We start from the raw sequence: 26467 nt of genomic DNA on the forward strand, positions 1-26467 counted from the left end.
AATGGGTACTCCACTGGGCCTTTCGAAAGACTCCCTTAGGGGCTGCACCCCCTCCGGAAGAGCAATCTACTCAGTCCCAGTGTTTCTCCGCTCCCAGGGTTAAGGTACTAAGCTGGGCCTTTCGCGGTCTCCCCATCAGAGGCTACGAACCTCTGGAACAGGAGCCATCTACTCAGTCCCAGCCTTTCTCCGCTCCCTGGGAATGGATACTAGACTGAGCCTTTCGCTGTCTCATCCTTCGGGGGCTACGAACCCCGTCAAGAGAGTCAAACTACTAAGCCCAGTGTTTCTCCCCCCCTCCTACCAGTGGGTTTACGGAGCCTCCTACCACTGGCAGAGGTGAAGATACTTAGTGAGACTTTTCACTACTCCCGGGAAAAAACAGAGGGGTCCCACACCCTCCGCCCATCAGAGCAGCTACTAAGTCTCACCTTTCTCTATTCTCTGCCAGAGGCCAGTCCATACCCAACTGATAAGAACAGATACTACACTTGATCTTAGCCAAAAGGCCGAGAAGCGATTTAGAGATGCCCAACCCAGTTTATAGCCACCACCAGTTCAACTGTTATTTGCTGGTCTCTTTTCATGTAAAGGGCCAATGCATTATATTTTTGTTACCTGTGGAGACCAGTGTGATTGTTTTTTTTATATAGTGACCAATAGGATTGTTTTTTTCCTGTGGGGGCCAATGTGTTTTGCCCTGTGGGAATCTTATGGTGTGCCTTGGCAATTTTAAAATCGTATTAAGTGTGCCGCAAGGCAAAAAGGTTGAAACGCACTGCCCTATAATCTGCACATGCCCCCCCCCCTCCCTCTGGTAAAACACCTATGACAGTCAACTTATTATTCAAGCTCCTAAAAAAGGTCCCCATACATTACGGTGACTTCCCTCCTTTAGAGAAGTGGCACAAAGTGCCCCCACCTTATAATATTGTATGCGATCCCAGCCAAAAATGTCCAACGTAATCATGCAGATTGCTTCTCCAGCCATTGCGAGACAGAGGCTCCGATGTGATGTGCAAGGGACAGGGCATCACATCAGAAATCCTGTCATGCACCTGCAATTTGGGCTCTTTTCCGGTGATTGGTGAAATCACAGGAGCCCAAATTGCAGTGTATGGGGGTCTTCACATGCAAAGCATTACTCCCTTCCCTAGTTCACACCATGTCATCAGTGCTTTGCTCCCTTGTTTTTCTTCTGCCCTTAAAAAGCTCACTTTGTTGGCCCATACTGTATGTTGGATACAGAATTACACTACATGGATTCTAATCCGACACAAAGTGAAAAGTAGTTTCATTAGTTAAAGCATATTCAAATAATACACCAAAGTTACAAGTGTCACAAATAAATGTAAAGGTTGAAAATGTCAGATGTGTAGAAACAATACACAAGAATACACCTGGTGATATTTAATCGTGACTAGACCATACATTTACATTCAGAACAAATTGCACCAGATACACATTAAAGTTATATTTTTGAGACATTTATCTCACTTTTTTAGTCTCCCATCGATATTAGTCTCTTCTGACACGGTGTAGACGGATGAATCACCCTGTGATAAGTGCTGAGGTCTCCTGCATTCTGTACTTGAGAGAAGAGTAGCGCAGATATTCATCTCGAGTTAAAGGCACCAACCCAAGGCCAAGCCACCAGGCTCAAATCCCAGCTGTGCCACTGGAGGTACTAGAGTATGGGAAAAGAAGAGTTAGGGAAATGTAAAGAAGCGTACTCAAATCAGCTCTAGTTAATTAAAATACACTGCTCTTTTCTTTATATTCCTGCTATATTAGTTTTACACCATACAACAAACAGGTGGTAGTGGGCACCTAAATCTGTATAATTCTGCCCAAATGAGAGGTGGTACACTATCTCTTCCTTATCAACACAGCTGTTTCAATGCTACTTTCTACACCAGGGGTGAAGAACCTTTTATGTGCCAAGGGCCGTTTTTGTGGGGGAAAAATCCTTTGGGGGGCCATATGTAAAAATTTCTCACAAATTGTCCTGCTGCAGGCTCCCCACGCTCCGGCGGCTGCCTCTGAATAGGACTGAGTCTCCCGCTGCTGTTGATTAAGAGGAATCTTGTGAGAATTTCCCTGTACTTGACTCCCGGAAAAGCCGCCGGGCGGGTCACTAGACCAGCTACGGGGGCCGCATACAGCACCCGGTCCTGAGGTTCCGCACCCCTGTTCTACACCTTCAAGGACAAAGCTAGTCGTGCCAGTGGCTCTGATTTGTACCCGTATGCTGGCACCCAAACAGATTAAGAGAAAACTGGCTCACCTTTGGACATGTCCATTTAGTTTTATCTTAATTTGGGGGCTAGCATATGTACTGCACCTTTATTCTTCACCTTCCCCATCCAACAGGCTACCTTCCTAGTAGAACACCACTTCATGCCACCATGCTCATTCCAGGAATACTCGCCAATCATTCATAACCAACCTCCCTCAAATCAGTCCCAAATGGATCCATCCCACCATGCAAGACAGCAATGCCACTAGATAGGAAAGACAGGCTTATGTTAAGGGAATATGCCTATCATACCCTTACTTACCTGGCAAATCTGTGTCATACTTCACACATGAAAAAGGCATTCTTCTTACAGTCTGCATTTGTAATGTGGACGTGATTTTGTAGTTTAGGCTACTACAGGGTAACATCTGAGGATGCCATTATCCTAGACCAGTAGTAGCCAACCCTAGCCCTCGAGAGCTACCAACAGTTCACATTTTCCAGACAACCTAGCTGCTGCACAGCTGCACTCATTAATCACTGACACATTTTAAAAGATCCACAGATGGAGCTAATTAGCTCACTTGTGATTCTGTGAGGAGACCTGCAAAACATGCACTGTTGGTAGCTCTCGAGGACTAGGGTTGGCTACCCCAGGCCTAGACTATTAGGGCTTTGAAATTTAAACTGAAATGACAAAACTTCAGTTCCCATAGAAAACTATTGAGGCTGCAGCATATATCTGAGGAGATTGCAGCAGTCCCTCCATAGTACATTTGGAGGATGCTTAATAGTAGTGGGCATCCCCCTGAAAATATTAGATAAATAGGTCCCTAAAATGTAGCATGGGTAGCAGTTATTTGCTGGCCCAAAGTGTTTTAACGGCATAATCTGTATTCCAAACTGTTTTCTGACCTTCTCCCCCCCCCCCTTCTCTTCATCTCCAACAATAAATCTAACTTAACTGATCCAACTTCATTGCTCTTCAGCCTTATATACACTAAGGTCGCTCAATTAGCCTTTTTTTTTGGGGGGGGGGGGGGGGGGAGGGGGGTATTTGCATCCCCCACAGGTTATTGTTTTTATTTTATTCCATACCTTAAATTCATATCCACATGATTTCTGCATGCTTACATATTGATTTAAGATATTGGGCCAGATTCTCTAAGCTTCAAAAGTGAAAAAATGGAGAGTATCCAGCCAGCCAGCCAATCAGCTCCTACCTGCCATGCCACAGACTGTTTGACAAATCTCTGACAGGAGCTGATTGGCTGGCTGTTTATCACTCTCCATTTTATCACTTTTTGAAGCTTAGAGAATCTGGCCCTGTATCTCTTGCTCTGTCTGCCGTTGCAGTTTACCACACTTCCTGTTCTGCTGAATTGCCAATTTGTAAACAACTCCTTGGTAACTGTCTCACAGCATAATAAAATTATGGTTCTATGCTACATTGCAAGATTTGTGGGTACTGGTTTACTAGCACGGCGCCCGTCGGTGTTGATCGCATGCCTTAAGTTAAGGTACTTAAGGCATGCAATCAACGTGATTTTCTGTCAATTACCAGCTTTAATTGCCGGTAAAGAGAAAACCGCGTTGATCGCGTCCCATTATAATGGCACGCAATGCGACCGGCGCGATTTTCCCATAGAGAACAATGTTAAATGAGTTTTAAAGTTAAAATAGCGTTCCATCACATGCCATTACAATGGGACGCGATTTTACATAGGGAACAATGGGAAATGGGCCAATATGGACAATTTCTCATTGTATATGCCCCCTCATGGGTATTAAGTATGCTTAATGCCCCCCCATTGTTAACGCCACCCCACTATTGACGCCAACCCGAAGCGTGGCGAGCGGCCACTATCCACTTCGGCGTGGAGTTGACCTTATAAAGTGTGGCGAGGGGACGCGTATACCTGTGAAGTTATGCGTGTCTGCTCACCACGCATAACTTCACAGGTATACGCGTCCCCTCGCCACACTTCGGGCTCGGTGGCTCGCCACACTTTATAAAATCAACTCCACGCCGACGTGGATAGTGGAGGTATGAAAAGGTCAGAGGACACGTACCGCTGCGCTCGCCACGCTTTGGATTGGAGTCAATAGTGGAGGGCCATTTCACCCATAAGGGGGGGTTTGCAATGAAAATGGGGGGTTTTGGGGCTTTTTACATTGAAAGCAATGTAAAATTGGGTCTCAAGGACCATTTTACATAGATTCCAATGCAAAAATCGCGTTGATCGCATGGCTGATGATTCAATGTATCTATCTCTCATTCCTATTTTTCCCAAAAATGTAGCAGCTACATAATGTGGGCCAGGTGAAATGAGGGAGATTGCTGCCATTTCAGGGAGTATCATGCAGAATGCAGGAGCGTAGGCAACTATCTTAACTAAACCTTGTATATTTTGTTTGCTGCAAGATGTCTATACCTTTTCCCCTTCTAAAAAGGAACACTACTGCATGAAGATTCTACCCGCTTCTATTGTAAGCTCATAACCATTGTCAGCTATGTGCAGACTGGGACAGGGAAAATGGCGGCAAATATGGTGCACATCATTTTACCTTGCTTGCTCCAGGAAAGGAGTCCCTCCTCCTCAGCCAGGACCATCTTCCCAGTGATAGTCAGGAAGACCGCGCATCTGCACTAGAGAGCAAAGACCCTTTGCTTTCACAGTGTGGCAACATCTTCTAAAAAATGTCACTAGTAAGGGGGTACCGCAGAGGAGAAAGGAAGGTAATTATACTTAGGAGGGAGAGCAGTGGCCCTGGACCACCCCAAAATAGTAAACATCCCACCCACCCCTCCACGAGAGAAGTGAAATGTAAGAACGTGCAATACACTTATTTCATAGTAGATTTATGCTCCCAACAGCTACACATTTCTGTTGTATAAAGTAATAATCGTGTTTTTCATGCCCCAGAGAGCCCTAATCTTACCTGTTTTGTTTAGGTAACCCATCATATATGGGATTAAGCATTACATGTTGGAATGGTTAGTTGCGATGAAAGAACTTCCAGGTTTATGACCCAGGTGTTCTTCTGCACGGAACATGGATGAAGCAGGATTACTCATCTCTGGTAAGAATGCAAAAGGTATCCCTAAACTTTTATTATGCAACTTCATCTATAGATTGTTTTGTCTACAGTATACAAGCACCAGAAGGATGTTTCCAGAGCTTTGTGCATATGGACCTTCCTCGCTCCTACAGGGCTTCCACCCCTTCAATGCACTGAACTCTAAACAGACCATCATTGATCACTGTAGCCATCAGGTTACAGCAATATTATTGGTTACTTCGCTAGCGTGATTCCCAACAAAAGACAGCAAGCGCTTTCATATTTAAGAACCCTTCATTCTTCTGACTCACACTAGCTAAGTAATACAAAAATAGAAGGCAAGCACAAAAGCCCAACAAGAACAAGCCATACACCTAGAACTCACTTTGGTTGTCATAAGTAGCCATAGGATCTAGAAGCAGATCTGAGGACATGAGCTCCTGGGACCACTGTCCATTAGTGAAATTAAGCAACTCATTCTCTGTTGGGGAGTCACCGCAGGTTGCTCCTTCAATGTCACTGGTGCTGGACCTCCGACACATAGAGCAACTGTACTGAGTTGAGCCTGGTCCTCGTGGAAAGAGATCCTCATTTTGAAGGTAACTCCTAAGTGCCCAACTATGGTGGATGGGACGATCTCTGAGCCATGCCCAGTGCAATGAGTCTTTAGACATGATCTGTAATAAACAATTCATCACAACCACATTACTTAGACGTGCACAGGTTCATTTTTGTTCTTCACTACAGGAACTTGCCTCATCACAGCATTTCCGGCTCACAACCGCACGGTAGTTCATTTTGGCCCAGAAGTTGTCCCGTAACTGCAGGAATTGAGGGAAGAGCTCTCGCCATGAGTCTCCTAGTGCCCATGGGAAGATCTCATACTTATAGTTCTCCTCATCTTCCTCCATGTCATTAGCCAAGTACCTATGAGGAAAGAAAATGCAGAATCTGTACATGCAGTGGCCAAATTGTACTCGGGTGCTTAAGTCCAAACACTGCATTTCAACGTTTCCTTACCAACTGTGGGGAAGATTTACTTAGCCTTGGAGAGATTATAGATTATCATCCAATCACCTCCAAACTGCCATGCTACAGTCTGTGTGTAAAAATGACAATTAGGAGCCAAATGGATGGTATATCACTCTTCAAGGCTTAAACCATCTGCCTTATGTCCCCATAACTAAAGCTAGCCTCCAGGTTTGTGCAGAACTACCTTGTAGACATTTTACAAAAGCAATCTTCTGTAAATCAGAGTCTAATCAGGGCCTCGAGCTGAATATGTTCAAGGGCCATTGGGGCAGATGTATTAAGCCTTAACAAGAGATAAATGCACGGGTGATTAGGAGAGATAAACGTCCAGCCAATCAGCTCCTTACTGACATTTTTTCAAACACAGGCTGTAACATGGCAGTTAGAAGGTGATTGGCTGGTCGTTTATCTCTCCTTGGATTCATCTCTTGTTAAAGCTTAATACACCTGTCCCATTATGAGAACTAGATGTTAAATCAATGCCATACACTACAAACCTCAATGTCTCCCTAAATAGAATTAAGAGTACAAAAATTACATAATTGTGTGGCAAATAGAAATGCAATAAATACTTCTTTATGGCCAACCGTTGACCATGCAGTCATGATGGGCATATTTGCATGTGGAAACCTGGAGCTGCAACTCCCATCTGCCCCATTCAATTACAATGATTGTAATCTGGCCTTGACTGTAATGCACCACAGAAGTCATCAGTGTGCTTGAGTTGCCACCATTTTATTTTCTTGGTGACATCCTCAAAGTATGCCTATTTTAAGGAGTATTTGACACTCTGGTGGAGTGGACAGATATGAGTAACTAGTTACTAGCCCGTAAAAGTGATGGAGGATAACAGTTAAGGGGCGTATACATGGGCCAACCAGATGGCAGTGGATACATATTCCATATCAACAGCTGGCAGGTTGTTAGCACTTGCCAAGAGGGATGGCGGGTCCATGCTGCATTGAGCAGAAATTTTGGGTACTCTTTACCTAGCACGGCGCCCACAAATTTGAATGTGGGCATCGCAGGTAAAAAATCGCGGGCATTGATTGAATGCACTAAAAATCGGGTGCGACCGACGCCCGCAATTTCCCATAGGGAACAATGTTAAATTTCTCAATTGACCCGATTTTACTGTTCAATGCCTCAATTGACCCGATTTTTCCATAGGAAACAATGTTAAATGGCCCACATAGGCCATATAGCCACCCTGAAGTGTGAAATGGCCCCCACAATTGTTAACGCCACCCCACGATCAACGTCAACACGAAGCGTGGCGAGCGCAGCGAGCCCGCAAGGGGCGGCGGTACGCGTCCTACGACCTTTTCATACCCCCACTATCCATGTTGGCGTGGAGTTGAGAATAGAATAGTGTGGCGAGCGCAGCGAGCCCGAAGCGTAGCGAGCCCCACGAGGGGACGCGGATACCTTCACAGGTAAACGCGTCCCTTCGCGGGCTTCACAGGTATCCGCGTCCGCTCGCCACGCTTCGGGCTCGGTGGCTTGCTGCGCTCGCCACACTATTCTATTCTCAACTCCACACCGACGTGGATAGTGGGGGTATGAAAAGGTCGTAGGACGCGTACTGCCGCCACTCGCAGGCTCGCTGCGCTCGCCACGCTTCGGGTTCACGTTGATCGTGGGGTGGCGTTAACAATTGTGGGGGCCATTTCACACTTTAGGGTGCCTATTTGGCCTCTGTGGGTCATTTAACATTGTTTCCTATGGAAAAATCGGGTCAATTGAGGCATTGAACAGAAAAATCGGGTCAATTGAGACATTTAACATTGTTCCCTATGGGAAATCGCGGGCGTCGCACCGGATTTTTTAGTGCATTCAATGCCCGCGATGGCCGCCGTGCTAGGTAAAGAGTACCAAATTTTGATGCAGTGAACTGTTGCTTTTTTTTCTCTTTTGTTCTCTCAATGGAGCTAATTTGCTAGCAAAGACCCGCAAATGAAAGTGGATCGATTACCAATGTATTTGTGATCACCAATTATCAAAGTCACTGGGCAAAAATCGCCCAGTGTGTATGGACCTTTAGGGTGAGTGTGACCTGCAAGACTGCCTGGATTAAAATGTTTCAAGCAATAACCAAAAATCGTCCTAACAAAAAGGAGCTTAAACATTATTACCAGTTTTATAACTATCTTGGCATTTTTTATTTTAATAAGGGCTGTAATAAAAAAAATGTTTTAGAGTTAGACATACCTGCAGCTAACATTGATTTGGACCAAATCGAAAAGGACACAGAATTGAACCCTGTGTACACAGCATACTATTGGCTGTACATACCCATGTGGAGCAACACTTGAATTGTTCTAATAGGCACCATCTAGTGGATTCTGCTGGCAAAACACTTAAATTACCCCCATAGAGAAAAGCAGCATTACCCTTACTATACAATATAAATGCCAGCAGTATCCTTTTCAATTTTAAGTGATCAGACTAGATATTATGTTGCAGTACATTGATAGACAAAGAAAAACAAAAACCCTGAAAGATACTTACAGGGCAACGAAGAAGTTCATGGATGTATAGTCACTTGTGTGCAGGCCTGCACGCTTAAAATATGCTAGCACCATAGCAATAAGATACTGCAGAAGACAAGTCTTTAGTTTAGATATTTTCTTACAGATCACAATTATAACATTGGGATAAAAGGGATTTATATAAAGTTTGTGTATAGGGATTGTCTCCGCTCAAGAATGGATGTTTTTTAAATATGGGAGTGGCTGCTACTATATCCACGTGCAGGAATTACGAGCAAAAAGCCCGCAGTGGTATAATAATGCTTGGGATAGAAGTGTAGGATGTATGAACTTTAATACAGTATGGGCCTGATTCTGGTTCACCTGCAAAAGCAAAATTTTCTCTAATGGACAAAACCATTTGCACTGCAGGAAAGGGGGCTGTTGTAACACGTGTAGATTTGGAGGAGTTATTTTGTTTCTGTGCAGGGTAACAATACACGGGTGTGGTATGGGATCCCGACAGTCATTAGCCCGACGTCGGGATCCCGACTGCCCGGATGGTGAGCAAAACCCAAGCCCCTTGCGTGCTCGCCACGCTGCGGGCACGGTGGCTCTCTACGCTCGCCACCTATTCTATTCTCCCTCTGTGGGGGTCGTGGAAAATAGTGGGTGGCCGTCGGGCACCTGTCTGTCGGCGTTTTGACAGTCGGGATTCCGACGTCGGGTAAATGACTGTCTGGACCACGTCCGGCACCTGAATAACACACCCACCCACACCCAAATGTAATATCTGCCTGCCTGCCCACCCCCCCCCCCCCCCCCACCCACAGTGTACATTGTTTTGTCCATTGCTTCGTCAAGTCTTTGCGAAACGTTCCGTCTGAACTTCACAGCACCCAGTCAGCTGCAGCATGTACTGACACGCTGAGCGCGCCATGATCTAAACCTGAACCGTCTGACCGCTGGTAACAGACACACGGAGACCCGGACCATGGAGCAATATCCATACAGCAGGCTCTCTCCCCGGGCTCCTACAGAGACATGTCTCCGACCACAGAGGAATAAGGTTTTGTACCACAGAGAGCACACAAATCATTCAGGAGCCTTGACAAAGACCAGACCTTGGTTGAAACGTGTTGGCGTGATCCTGATGGAGGAATAGACTGCCGATTACATTACCTGGGGATTGCTTACAGATACGGGCTGCTATTCTGTGTTACAATCTCTACTTGAACTGTGTTTAACCATTCAGTTCCACCATCTTCGGTAAAAGTTTTCTGGCTATTTATTCACCATTGGAGACACTTTAGGTTTTGTGTGCGAAACTTTTTTGTATTTTTATGACTTTTTCCTTATATATGTGGATTAACCTTAATGTGTATTTTTAAGATATATGTGTCATTAAACTGTATTATGCTATGACCATATTCTTCTTCCACATATGGATATAATCACATTCGCCCTCTGAGGAGAATCTCCCTGAAATATACAAGGGGAAGTATTTTGATCTTTCATATATATTTACGGTACTTGTTTCCTAGCACGGCCACAACGATCATAATCGCGGGCAAAATCGGGGCCATCGCGGCCGCTAAAAAAAAAATCGGGTGTGATGGGCCAGACGCGATGCCCGCGATTTCCCCATAGAGAACAATGTGAAATGGCTCAATTTACCCAAATTATTATAGGGAACAATGGTAAATGGCCCAAAAACACCCCTGAACATAAAAATGTCCCCCCAAAAGTACTATACGCCACCCCGCGATCAACGTGAACCCGAAGCATGGCGAGCGCAGCGAGCCCGCGAGGGACGGCGGTACGCGTCCTCCGACCTTTTCATGCCCTACTATCCACGTCGGCGTGGAGTTGAGAATAAAATAGTGTGGCGAGCGCAGCGAGCCACCGAGCCCCGCGAGGGGAAGCGGATACCTTCACAGTTATACGCGTCCCCTCGCGGGCTTTCCAGGTGTCCATGGCGACGCGGACACCTGGGAAGCCCGCGAAGGGACGCGTTTACCTGTGAAGGCGTCCGCTCGCCACACTATTCTATTCTCAACTCCACGCCGACGTGGATAGTAGGGCATGAAAAGGTCGGAGGACGCGTACCGCTGCGCTCGCCACACTTCGGGTTTACGTTGATGGCGGGGTGGCGTCAACTACTTTTGGGGGGACATTCCACTGATCTGTGGGTTTTTTTGGGGTTTCTGGCCCATTTACCATTCTTCCCTATGCTGATTTGGGTAAATTGATCCATTTAACATTGTTTCCTATGGGAAATCGTGGTCATCGCGGGTAAATTGAGGCATTTAACATTGTTCCCTATGGGAAAATCGTGGGCATCGCGTCTGGACCATTTAAGCATTTTTAGGTGCACACGACGCGACCGACCCGATTTTTCACTGTTTTCAATGCATTTCAATGGAAAAATCGGGGGCATCGCAGGCCACTAAAAATTACCCCCGATGGCCGCGATTGTGGCCGTGCTAGGAAACAAGTACCATATTTACTTATTGAAGCGCTGGTGAAGTGTACTCTGCCTGCTCTTTGTGTTCACATATATTTGGGGTGAGGAAGAACACCCTCATAGAGTACACATCCCAGCTGCCTATTATTGCGCAGATCCTGATCCACTTACACCTGTGTGTTTCCTCGGGTAATTGCAGACAAGGCAGGTTACTTTTGGTATGGTAATACATTTTTTTTTTTTAAACCATTTAAAAAACATTTTCTGCTCCGATAACATTCGGCATTGATTTAGTTGTAAGTTCTGATTTAATGTTGGTTGCAAGAATATAGTTACTAGAACAGTAGGAAAACTGAACCTGCATGTGGCCGTGCGTCCCCATCTTTGTAGTGATGCCTCTGTAAGGTCGATGTAGTACCGTGTTTTACTATGCCAATTCTGTATTACCAATGTGAAAGCTACAGTAGGTTTACTTTGGCCACAATAATATTACAGCTACAACAAAGGCAGGTCAATGTTTTCCTAGTAGCAGGTGGTCAACATTGCAACAGCCATACCTACCTTGTCTGAAATTCTTAAACATGCATCCATAGACAAGAACTGCTGAATCAGCTCATTTTCTGCAAAGTAACAAGATATTATAATTATAGGTCATTTGCCACTTATGTTATTGGGAGAAAACCAAACTTCACCCACTACATGTTATTTTATCTTTTGACGTTAACATGAGTGATAGGCCAATCAATGCTGTATATAACAGGGCAGCCAGCATCAGCCTTGTGGGCACTGTGGCAAAAAACGTGAACTGAGTGTTCGTGTGACAATGAACTAGGTGCTCTACAGTGTGTTCAACACATCTGTGGTACCGGAGTATTCACATATTATACTTTAACCACCATTAGTGTACCGCTTTGATTATTTTATTGGTAGGAATACCACAACTCTTATTTGGGCCCTGTGGCCTATGACTCCTATCCACTAGAATAGGCATGGCCAAACTATGGCCCTCCAGCTGTTGGGAAACTACACATCCCAGCATGCCTTGCCATAGGTTTAGCATTCCCTAATAGCAAATCTGTGGCAAGGCATGATGGGACTTGTAGTTTCACAACAGCTGGAGGGACATAGTTTGGCCATGCCTGCAATAGAATATTATGGAAAGAGATGCATGAAGGCAGGTAAAGATGGCTAACAGAAGGAGTCATGTTTATTTTGCAACATTATCTGGATCAGTTATGTTCTTTTTTTACCCTGTTTTAGCTGGAGAAGGGGAATTTGCGCCCCAAAATAAAAAATAATAATAATAAAAAAAAAGTCACAAGAGGTAGGGTTCCGGCTTAGGCTATGACTAAAGGTGGCCATACATCTACAGATCGATTGTCAGATTGGGCTGGTTGGAACAAAATCCTGGTAATGGATGATTGACCATTTGCTTTGAATTGCTGGAAAGCTGCCAAAAACTTTCATTCAGATACTACCAGGTTTTAGTTCCAACCAGCCCAATCTGACACTCGATCTGTATGGCCACCTTTAGACCACAGGTTCTCAAACTCGGTGCATATTTTACAAGTCTCCTCACAGAATCTAGTAAAATAATTATATCCACCTGTGGATATTTTAAAATGTGTAGGAGTAAATTAATTCACCAGTGCACCTTCTAGGAGACCTGGAAAATGTGAACTGTGTGCGGTCCTGAGGAAGGCATTGGAGAACCACTGCCTTAGACCATCCAAGGTGCGGATAAGGAATACAAACCATGAGAAATGCTTCTCACAACAGTGGAATTGGTTCTCACCTAGGAGTCTGTAGAAAGCAAGACGCTCTTGAGGCAAGAGGCTAATGGTGCTTGCAACATTTGATCTTGCTGCTGGGACCTCTTTCTCAGCACCTCGCAGTTTGTGCACTCCACCAACCCTAGCCTTCAGCTTTCCCTTTACAGTCCTCTGCTTCACCTCGCTGCCATCAGTTGCTGCGGCCCAAGGAGCAGTCTGCACATGCCTCATTGTAGGAGGTATAAGGGAACCAGGTTTGAGGGTGGATCTGAAAATGAATGGTGGATTTACTTACAGGCCATAAGGTGACAAAACCACTACTTTCATGAGAAGTACCATAGCAATGCATTTAAAGCTCAGTGTTCTAATATACAGTATATGTAAAGCACACACAGATTAGACTAACACGCTAAAAACATGCAGTTTTGTTCTGAGAAGTTTGCTAGTTTTCAGGCAGCACAGATTGCATAATGGTTAGCATTACTGTCTCATAGCACTGAGGTCGTGGGTTAGATTCTCACCATGGCCCTAACTGTGTGGAGTTTGTATATACTCCCCATGCTTGGGGAAATCCTCTGGATACTCCATTTTCTTCCCATAACCCAAAAGCATACTCAGTGGCATAAGTTTGTTCCAGTTGCCCGGAGGCAAGATATATATTGGTGCCCCCCCCCCTCACACACACACATAAACGTACACACACAACCCTATATAACCTTATATAAAATATATATATTCTGTTCAGCATGTAGATAGATCGATAGATAGAACATGTATATATATATTTCATAACTAAGCCACAGAAGCAATATTGTTGGCTTTTAAATAACTGATTTAAACTTCCAGGGAGAGGTGCCCCTTTGGGAGCAGGAGCCCGGCGGCAGATGACTCCATTGCCTCCCAGAGTTCTGCCTCTGAGCATACTGGTAGGTTAAGTAGCTCCTAGCACATACTTACCGACTTTTTTCCTCTCCGGGAGAAGCCCAGAGAGGAGACCAGATACTGCTGCCAGGAGGGATGGGACTTGGTTGATGTTAGCAAACACCGCCCCCATGCCATGCAAACGCAGCAATTTGCAGTCCGTGGATTGGGGGGAGGGGCTAAAATGATGCAATTTGCGTCATTTTAGCCCGCTCCTTTGACGCAGACCCGCAAAATCCCAGATTTGGTGCTGCAGAAAAGGGGGAAATCTGGAGACTTGCCTACTTTCCCGGGAGGGGGACCCGATTTTCGGGAGCCTCCTGGCCATTCCGGGAGGGTAGGCAAGTATGTCCAAGTGGTAGGGAATACAGGTTGTAAGCTCCTCTGGGGTAGGGACTAGTGTGAATGGTAAATACTCTCTGTACAGTGCTGCGGAATGTATACACCAGGGGTTCCCAAACTTTTTGAAATCACGGCACCCTGGAGTATCAGAATTATTTTCGTGGCACCCCTAGGCCAAAAGTTTCTTATTGATTACGAAAAAAAAAAAAAATATATATATATATATATATATATAAATAAATTGGGTTTATATGTGATCCTTAAGTCCAGTTATGTTGTGAGGGACAGTATTCACTCTGGGTTGTTCACATATTTTATGATTGGAAGCCACAAGCACTGATTTTCCCTTTTACAATGACCATAAATAAAATGAATTAGACCTAGACCACCATCCCAGGGCACCCCTGCAAGTGCTCTGAGGCACCCCAGGGTGCCACGGCACACAGTTTGGGAACCACTGGTGTACACTATATAAATAAGTGATATAGTTTTTTTCTGAGGAATGAACAAGTGACAATATTGTACCAATGCATGTGTCTACTGAAAATCAGACAAACTACACTTTGAATAAATATACACCGGGAATTGTGGTATATAAACATCACATAGCCTTCCATTTTTCATTGCAGACACATACTATACATGTACTGGTATTCTGGCTAACAAACTGCAATGGCAACAGTATAAAAGTAACCATTTCACTTCTGGCCCCAAGCAAACATTGAACAAATAAAAAAAGAATTGATTAGGCATCCCAGTCTCTCACTTACCTGAGTTAAAGCAGGATTACTTTTAAAGTTTGGCTTGTTTGCCCCGAGACGCGGCATAAGTACAAGCTTTGTGTGGCTCGGTTAGTCTCTGCCAATGAGAATTGTGGTTGTTGCAGAACTGAGGGGTAGCCAACGTTTTCAGAGAGAACTAGAACCCTGGTACTGCCACACGCTGTGTATCAGTTGCTTCTTATACAGGGTCAGACATACCTTGTGCTTATGGTTAAGGAGGAAACGGGCATGCAAAAACACCCCAACTACAATATGAAATCTTTCACATAAATACAACAAAGACTCACCAGGACACAGATGAAGATGCGCCTGGCAAGAGCTTTTGCGCCTGCTAGATGGTTGGTGCAAAACACACCTTGATGATGATGACCACCAGCATTACCCAGAGACACTTCTCTGTGGTGGCTTTATTACTGCTTGATTGATTTGCCCTCTGCAGCTGAAGGTTCTCCATTCATTAGCTGTAGTGACTATATCAGCTGTGTGCTCACATGGAACACTAAGGACACAGTATTACACTCACAGTATAACAATGGTGGAGACTCTTAAAGCCACACACGTATTAAACCTGGTTTTAGAATCAGATCCTGTGTAAATCATGAGAGTCCCTGTTTAAAGGGTATACGGTCGTTGGGTCAACACATATAAGGTCGACATGCCCTGGGTCGACCACGGAAGGTCAGCAAGGCTAAGGTCGACACATGAAATAAGTCGACTTGCCTAAGGTTGACATGAATGGAAGGTCGACACAAGCATTAGGTCAACAATTGCTAGGTCGACAGTCAAAAGGTCTAACATGTTTTTTTTTTGGGGGGGCGGGGGGGGGGGGGGGGGCGACATGTGCCGACAGGCGGGATTTCATGCCCTCCTACCATCCAGGGGAAGAGAAAGAAGAAAAAAGGTTTGTATTGGATGCACTCTTTACAACTGATACAGTATCTATTGGCAAAATTCCTTTTATTATTAAAAGATGTGGGGGCTCCTTTTTATCTTTAATGGTTATGTATAAGATACGGAGACAGCCACATAAAGCGAAAATAAGAAGTTAAAAAATACACATTGGCACACAAACAATGGTGTTTTTAGAAAGAAAAGATCAGTGATTTTAAAGATTTAAGATGTAGGTAGAGTCATAGACTGCCGGTGCTTAGATATATTCGGGGGTATATTCCCCACCAGGGTGTGTTCCTGAAAGTGTTATGATGTCACATTCACAATTTTACAACAATTTGCTGTGCAGGACAGTGCTTGATACGTCCGGTGTTATACACCACACATTGGTCGCCTTTTTGAAATCTCCTGATGTATATCAGATATTGGGAGGGTGGAGCAACGATTTCCTCTGCTGGACGGAGATGCCAGCATAAGCCAATTAAAGGCATCTATTTTAAGTGGTATGCAGCTAGGATCATTACTGTAATATCCAGACTATTGTGCTTACATCTATCAGTATATGAGCATAACAGCAGTGAGCACACCCGATAACAATCGGGGCACACCTCATATCACCCATCCTAAACGGGTGAGCTTGACGTGGCAATACACATAATTAATTGAGTGTTACCATCTGTCCCGTCCAGCACTGTCCTGCACAGCAAATTGTTGTAAAATTGTGAATGTGACATCATTACACTTTCAGGAACACACCCTGGTGGGGAATATACCCCCGAATATATCTAAGCACCGGCAGTCTATGACTCTACCTACATCTTAAATCTTTAAAATCACTGATCTTTTCTTTCTAAAAACACCATTGTTTGTGTGCCAATGTGTATTTTTTAACTTCTTATTTTCGCTTTATGTGGCTGTCTCCGTATCTTATACATAACCATTAAAGATAAAAAGGAGCCCCCCACATCTTTTAATAATAAAAGGAATTTTGCCAATAGATACTGTATCAGTTGTAAGGAGTGCATCCAATACAAACCTTTTTTCTTCTTTCTCTTCCCATGTTGTAAACGTTTGGGATAGCACCCCCACTAGTGTGCAAACTAACACGCAGTGGACTCTTGCCCATCAATTATAAGGGCATCAATTCCTTATGTGTGCAGAACTCTCAACAACCACATTTCTTAACCTCCTACCATCCACTAGGATGTGGAAGGAAAATAGAATATTATGCCAAACGTAGCGAGCCATGCGAGGGGCCGTGGTGCACCGATACGGTGTCCATGACGACCATGTCGACATTCAGGACAAAAAAAATAAGTGAAACCTCATGTCGACCCTTTGACTGTCGACCTAGCCATTGTCGACCTAATGCTTGTGTCGACCTTCCAATCATGTCAACCTTAGGCATGTTGACATATGTCATGTGTCGACCTTAGCCATGTCGATCCTTCAGTGTTCGACCCAAAGTATGTCGACCTAATATTGGTCGACCCAATGTTCCATTCCCATAAAGTATAGTATGGTAAGCCTAAAGCACATGGTGCAACGTGCTAGGTAATGATGACTACATAGTCAACATTGCCCAGCAGGTTAGCCAGAATCGCACCTTTAGGGGAGATCCGCCGACTCTTCCGTGAATGTGGGGGACTTTCGCTGAAAAATTGGGAGTTTCCCTGGTACTCTTTACTTAGAACGGCGCCCACGATTTTGATCGTGGGCATCGTTAGTAAAAAATCTTGGGCATCTCGGGCATTGAATGCACTAAAAAATCAGGTGCGATCAACCGACGAGATGCCCGCGATTTCCCATAGGGAACAATGTTAAATGTCTCAATTGACCCAATTTTCCTGTTCAATGCCTCAATTGACCCGATTTTTCCATAGGAAACAATGTTAAATGGGCCACAGAGGCCAAATAGGCACCCTGAAGTGTATAATGGGCACCCGAATTGTTAACGCCACCCCACGATCAACGTCAACCCGAAGTGTGGCGAGCGCAGCGAGCCCGCGAGGGGCGGCGGTACGCGTCCTACGACCTTTTCATACCCCCACTATCCACGTCGGCGTGGAGTTGAGAATAGAAAGTGTGGCGAGCGCAGCGTGCCACCGAGCCCGAAGCGTGGCGAGCGCAGCGAGCCCCGCGAGGGTACGCGGACAGCTGTGAAGCCCGCGAGGGGACGCGGATACCTGTGGCTCGGGCTCGCCACACTTTCTATTCTCAACTCCACGCCGACGTTTCGGGCTCGCCACACTTTCTATTCTCAACTCCACGCCGACGTGGATAGTGGGGGTATGAACAAGGTCGTAGGACGCGTACCGCCGCCCCTCGCGGGCTCGCTGCGCTCGCCACGCTTCGGGTTGACGTTGATCGTGGGGTAACAATTCGGGTGGCCATTATTCACTTCAGGGTGCCTATTTGGCCTCTGTGGCCCATTTAACATTGTTTCCTATGGAAAAATTGGGTCAATTGAGGCATTGAACAGGAAAATCGGGTCAATTGAGACATTTAACATTGTTCCCTATGGGAAATCTCGGGCATCTCGTCGGTCGCATCGCACCCGATTTTTTAGTGCATTCAATCCCCGAGATGGCCATGATGGGCGCCCTTCTAAGTAAAGAGTACCGTTTCCCTAATACTTACCAGACCCCTGTCAGGATTCCTTCTATTGGTATTGTGTCCACCAGCAGCCCATCCGCCGGTCATCCATATGTATTCCGCTAGAAGGTTATCCCTTTATTTATGCATAACATACATAACACGGGTATAACATGAGATCGGGTACATAACATGATATCGGATACATAACATACATAACATGGGTATAACATGAGATCAGGTACATAACATGATATCAGGTACATAACATACATAACATGGGTATAACATGATATCGGATACATAACATACATAACATGGGTATAACATGAGATCGGGTACATAACATGATATCGGGTACATAACATACATAACATGGGTATAACATGAGATCGGGTACATAACATGATATCGGATACATAACATACATAACATGGGTATAACATGAGATCGGGTACATGACATGATATCGGATACATAACATACATAACATGGGTATAACATGAGATCGGGTACATAACATGATATCGGATACATAACATACATAAAATGGGTATAACATGAGATCGGGTACATAACATACATAACATGGGTATAACATGAGATCGGGTACATAACATGATATTGGATACATAACATACATAACATGGGTATAACATGATATCGGGTACATAACATGATATTGGATACATAACATACATAACATGGGTATAACATGATATCGGGTACATAACATGAGATTGGGTACATAACATACATAACATGGGTATAACATGAGATTGGGTACATAACATACATAACATGGGTATAACATGATATCGGATACATAACATACATAACATGGGTATAATATGAGATCGGGTACATAACATACATAACATGGGTATAACATGATATCGGGTACATAACATACATAACATGGGTATAACATGAGATCGGATACATAACATACATAACATGGGTATAACATGATATCGGATACATAACATACATAACATGGGTATAACATGAGATCGGGTACATAACATACATAACATGGGTATAACATGAGATCGGGTACATAACATACATAACATGGGTATAACATGATATCGGGTACATAACATACATAACATGGGTATAACATGAGATCGGATACATAACATACATAACATGGGTATAACATGATATCGGATACATAACATACATAACATGGGTATAACATGATATCGGATACATAACATACATAACATGGGTATAACATGATATCGGATACATAACATGATATCGGATACATAACATACATAACATGGGTATAACATGATATCGGGTACATAACATACATAACATGGGTATAGTATATCAAAAGACAGGATAAGGATTGTCAAAGGTGTGGTGCACCAGAAGAGAAAAAAATAATTTTTACACATAAAAAATACCTTTTATTGGTTTCTTTTAAAAACTGCGAAATATACAGACTAACATGTAACATGAAACGGTGAGTACAGTGATTTTAAAATTGGGAATACTATACACATCAGGAGATTCTGAGTTTGGCTCAAACATAATAAACACCTATACATAAAAATATCCCCACTATTTGCGTACAGCACTAGTATCAGTGAATTGAGATAGTGCATAAATCTTCAAACTGTGGAAAAAGGATTAAGGTGACCCAGGTCTACAATACCTACATAAGACCAACACCAGATCTCCCAATTTGAGTGTATAACAAACGCCGCCCATATTGGGGATACTATACATACCAAGGGATTTGGGGATTGACCCAACCTGGTAACACCTATGATCATACACGGATCCAGGGATATCAATCCATTCAAATAAGAGACACCAGTGACACTCATACAGATCACTCAACTTTTCTTTTTATTAATACACCCACCCGTGGATATCTGTAACAAGACTAATATAAGTCATCAGATACCGCAAGGGTTATAGGTGTAAAAACTAAAATAAATAACAAGAGAGTGTATCTTCACAGTAGAGGGCATTGCATGTTGACACCGCACGTGCAGTTTTTAAAATCACTGTACTCACCGTTTCATGTTACATGTTAGTCTGTATATTTCGCAGTTTTTAAAAGAAACCAATAAAAGGTATTTTTTATGTGTAAAAATTATTTTTTTCTCTTCTGGTGCACCACACCTTTGACAATCCTTATCCTGTCTTTTGATATACTCTGTCTACAAATTGTCTGTGGTGGCACACCTCTGCAACCCCAAATGTTATTTAAACACACACCAGTACCTGCAGAGGGTCTATATTAAAGACTTATATAGCTTTAATGTGATAATCTTGTGCGATTGAACCCACCAAAAAACCCCATTTCGTATAACATGGGTATAACATGAGATCGGGTACATAACATACATAACATGGGTATAACATGAGATCGGGTACATAACATACATAACATGGGTATAACATGAGATCGGGTACATAACATACATAACATGGGTATAACATGAGATCGGGTACATAACATACATAACATGGGTATAACATGAGATCGGGTACATAACATACATAACATGGGTATAACATGAGATCGGGTACATAACATACATAACATGGGTATAACATGATATCGGATACATAACATACATAACATGGGTATAACATGAGATTGGGTACATAACATGATATCGGATACATAACATACATAACATGGGTATAACATGAGATCGGGTACATAACATGATATCGGATACATAACATACATAACATGGTATAACATGAGATCGGGTACATAACATGAGATCGGGTACATAACATACATAACATGGGTATAACATGAGATTGGGTACATAACATGGGTATAACATGAGATCGGGTACATAACATGGGTATAACATGAGATCGGGTACATAACATGATATCGGATACATAACATACATAACATGGGTATAACATGAGATCGGGTACATAACATGATATCGGCTACATAACATACATAACATGGGTATAACATGAGATCGGGTACATAACATGATATCGGATACATAACATACATAACATGGGTATAACATGAGATCGGGTACATAACATGATATCGGATACATAACATGGGTATAACATGAGATCGGGTACATAACATGATATCGGATACATAACATACATAACATGGGTATAACATGAGATCGGGTACATAACATGATATCGGATACATAACATACATAACATGGGTATAACATGAGATCGGGTACATAACATGATATCGGATACATAACATACATAACATGGGTATAACATGAGATCGGGTACATAACATGATATCGGATACATAACATACATAACATGGGTATAGCATGAGATCGGGTACATAACATGATATCGGATACATAACATACATAACATGGGTATAACATGAGATCGGGTACATAACATGATATCGGATACATAACATACATAACATGGGTATAACATGAGATCGGGTACATAACATGATATCGGATACATAACATACATAACATGGGTATAACATGAGATCGGGTACATAACATGAGATCGGGTACATAACATACATAACATGGGTATAACATGAGATCGGGTGCATAACATACATAACATGGGTATAACATGAGATCGGATACATAACATACATAACATGGGTATAACATGAGATCGGGTACATAACATACATAACATGGGTATAACATGAGATCGGGTACATAACATACATAACATGGGTATAACATGAGATCGGGTACATAACATACATAACATGGGTATAACATGAGATCGGGTACATAACATACATAACATGGGTATAACATGAGATCGGGTACATAACATACATAACATGGGTATAACATGAGATCGGGTACATAACATACATAACATGGGTATAACATGATATCGGATACATAACATACATAACATGGGTATAACATGAGATCGGGTACATAACATGATATCGGATACATAACATACATAACATGGGTATAACATGAGATCGGGTACATAACATGATATCGGATACATAACATACATAACATGGGTATAACATGAGATCGGGTACATAACATGAGATCGGGTACATAACATACATAACATGGGTATAACATGAGATCGGGTACATAACATGGGTATAACATGAGATCGGGTACATAACATGGGTATAACATGAGATTGGGTACATAACATGATATCGGATACATAACATACATAACATGGGTATAACATGAGATCGGGTACATAACATGATATCGGCTACATAACATACATAACATGGGTATAACATGAGATCGGGTACATAACATGATATCGGATACATAACATACATAACATGGGTATAACATGAGATCGGGTACATAACATGATATCGGATACATAACATACATAACATGGTATAACATGAGATCGGGTACATAACATGATATCGGATACATAACATACATAACATGGGTATAACATGAGATCGGGTACATAACATGATATCGGATACATAACATACATAACATGGGTATAACATGAGATCGGGTACATAACATGATATCGGATACATAACATGGGTATAACATGAGATCGGGTACATAACATGATATCGGATACATAACATACATAACATGGGTATAACATGAGATCGGGTACATAACATGATATCGGATACATAACATACATAACATGGGTATAACATGAGATCGGGTACATAACATGATATCGGATACATAACATACATAACATGGTATAACATGAGATCGGGTACATAACATGATATCGGATACATAACATACATAACATGGGTATAACATGAGATCGGGTACATAACATGATATCGGATACATAACATGGGTATAACATGAGATCGGGTACATAACATGATATTGGATACATAACATACATAACATGGGTATAACATGAGATCGGGTACATAACATGATATCGGATACATAACATACATAACATGGGTATAACATGAGATCGGGTACATAACATGATATCGGATACATAACATACATAACATGGGTATAACATGAGATCGGGTACATAACATGAGATCGGGTACATAACATACATAACATGGGTATAACATGAGATCGGGTGCATAACATACATAACATGGGTATAACATGAGATCGGGTACATAACATGATATCGGATACATAACATACATAACATGGGTATAACATGAGATCGGGTACATAACATGATATCGGATACATAACATACATAACATGGGTATAACATGAGATCGGGTACATAACATGAGATCGGGTACATAACATACATAACATGGGTATAACATGAGATCGGGTGCATAACATACATAACATGGGTATAACATGAGATCGGATACATAACATACATAACATGGGTATAACATGAGATCGGGTACATAACATACATAACATGGGTATAACATGAGATCGGGTACATAACATACATAACATGGGTATAACATGAGATCGGGTACATAACATACATAACATGGGTATAACATGAGATCGGGTACATAACATACATAACATGGGTATAACATGAGATCGGGTACATAACATACATAACATGGGTATAACATAAGATCAGTTACATAACATGATATCGGGTACATAACATACATAACATGGGTATAACATGATATCGGATACATAACATACATAACATGGGTATAACATGAGATCGGGTACATAACATGATATCGGGTACATAACATACATAACATGGGTATAACATGAGATCGGGTACATAACATGATATCGGATACATAACATACATAACATGGGTATAACATGAGATCGGGTACATGACATGATATCGGATACATAACATACATAACATGGGTATAATATGAGATCGGGTACATAACATGATATCGGATACATAACATACATAAAATGGGTATAACATGAGATCGGGTACATAACATACATAACATGGGTATAACATGAGATCGGGTACATAACATGATATTGGATACATAACATACATAACATGGGTATAACATGATATCGGGTACATAACATGATATTGGATACATAACATACATAACATGGGTATAACATGATATCGGGTACATAACATGAGATTGGGTACATAACATACATAACATGGGTATAACATGAGATTGGGTACATAACATACATAACATGGGTATAACATGATATCGGATACATAACATACATAACATGGGTATAATATGAGATCGGGTACATAACATACATAACATGGGTATAACATGATATCGGGTACATAACATACATAACATGGGTATAACATGAGATCGGATACATAACATACATAACATGGGTATAACATGATATCGGATACATAACATACATAACATGGGTATAACATGAGATCGGGTACATAACATACATAACATGGGTATAACATGAGATCGGGTACATAACATACATAACATGGGTATAACATGATATCGGGTACATAACATACATAACATGGGTATAACATGAGATCGGATACATAACATACATAACATGGGTATAACATGATATCGGATACATAACATACATAACATGGGTATAACATGATATCGGATACATAACATACATAACATGGGTATAACATGATATCGGATACATAACATGATATCGGATACATAACATACATAACATGGGTATAACATGATATCGGATACATAACATACATAACATGGGTATAACATGAGATCGGGTACATAACATACATAACATGGGTATAACATGAGATCGGGTACATAACATACATAACATGGGTATAACATGAGATCGGGTACATAACATACATAACATGGGTATAACATGAGATCGGGTACATAACATACATAACATGGGTATAACATGAGATTGGGTACATAGCATACATAACATGGGTATAACATGAGATCGGGTACATAACATACATAACATGGGTATAACATGATATCGGATACATAACATACATAACATGGCTATAACATGAGATCGGGTACATAACATGATATCGGATACATAACATACATAACATGGGTATAACATGAGATCGGGTACATAACATGATATCGGATACATAACATACATAACATGGTATAACATGAGATCGGGTACATAACATGAGATCGGGTACATAACATACATAACATGGGTATAACATGAGATCGGGTACATAACATGGGTATAACATGAGATCGGGTACATAACATGGGTATAACATGAGATCGGGTACATAACATGATATCGGATACATAACATACATAACATGGGTATAACATGAGATCGGGTACATAACATGATATCTGCTACATAACATACATAACATGGGTATAACATGAGATCGGGTACATAACATGATATCGTATACATAACATACATAACATGGGTATAACATGAGATCGGGTACATAACATGATATCGGATACATAACATGGGTATAACATGAGATCGGGTACATAACATGATATCGGATACATAACATACATAACATGGGTATAACATGAGATCGGGTACATAACATGATATCGGATACATAACATACATAACATGGGTATAACATGAGATCGGGTACATAACATGATATCGGATACATAACATACATAACATGGGTATAACATGAGATCGGGTACATAACATGATATCGGATACATAACATACATAACATGGGTATAACATGAGATCGGGTACATAACATGATATCGGATACATAACATACATAACATGGGTATAACATGAGATCGGGTACATAACATGATATCGGATACATAACATACATAACATGGGTATAACATGAGATCGGGTACATAACATGATATCGGATACATAACATACATAACATGGGTATAACATGAGATCGGGTACATAACATGATATCGGATACATAACATACATAACATGGGTATAACATGAGATCGGGTACATAACATGAGATCGGGTACATAACATACATAACATGGGTATAACATGAGATCGGGTGCA

General features: G+C 42.1%; 1 protein-coding gene and 1 pseudogene across 2 annotated transcripts; both read right to left on the minus strand.

Annotated features, from left to right (window-relative positions):
- Window positions 1–312: 312 nt before the first annotated feature.
- Window positions 313–521, minus strand: LOC146046480 (U2 spliceosomal RNA; annotated as a pseudogene).
- Window positions 522–1278: 757 nt separating this feature from the next.
- SPDYC (speedy/RINGO cell cycle regulator family member C) lies at window positions 1279–15535 on the minus strand. Of its 2 annotated transcripts, none has more exons than XM_083164161.1 (7): window positions 15377–15535; window positions 13068–13312; window positions 11834–11892; window positions 8846–8931; window positions 6058–6229; window positions 5688–5979; window positions 1279–1687 (listed from the first exon to the last, which is right to left on the minus strand). In XM_083164161.1, the coding sequence occupies exons 2-7, from the start codon at window positions 13273–13275 to the stop codon at window positions 1626–1628; spliced, it is 879 nt and encodes a 292-aa protein (XP_083020287.1). In that variant the 5' UTR covers window positions 13276–13312; window positions 15377–15535; the 3' UTR covers window positions 1279–1625. The 2 variants fall into 2 exon arrangements, with proteins under 2 accessions (XP_083020287.1, XP_083020288.1); XM_083164162.1 differs by lacking the exon at window positions 15377–15535 and adding an exon at window positions 15078–15320.
- Window positions 15536–26467: the final 10932 nt, after the last annotated feature.

This window comes from Crinia signifera, chromosome 11 (assembly GCF_055691185.1).
Source record: "Crinia signifera chromosome 11, ASM5569118v1, whole genome shotgun sequence".
In the NCBI taxonomy this organism is placed as follows: domain Eukaryota; kingdom Metazoa; phylum Chordata; class Amphibia; order Anura; family Myobatrachidae; genus Crinia; species Crinia signifera.

What these genes read in the sequence shown, in the direction of transcription:
- SPDYC (XM_083164161.1), bottom strand. Translation starts at nt 13,275, where the DNA reads ATGAGGCATGTGCAGACTGCTCCTTGGGCCGCAGCAACTGATGGCAGC. An exon ending in GCCGGAAATGCTGTGATGAG is followed by an intron (nt 5,980 to 6,057) that starts GCAAGTTCCTGT and finishes TGTTTATTACAG; the next exon opens with ATCATGTCTAAAGACTCATT. An exon ending in GGCTACTTATGACAACCAAA is followed by an intron (nt 1,688 to 5,687) that starts GTGAGTTCTAGG and finishes CCCATACTCTAG; the next exon opens with TACCTCCAGTGGCACAGCTG.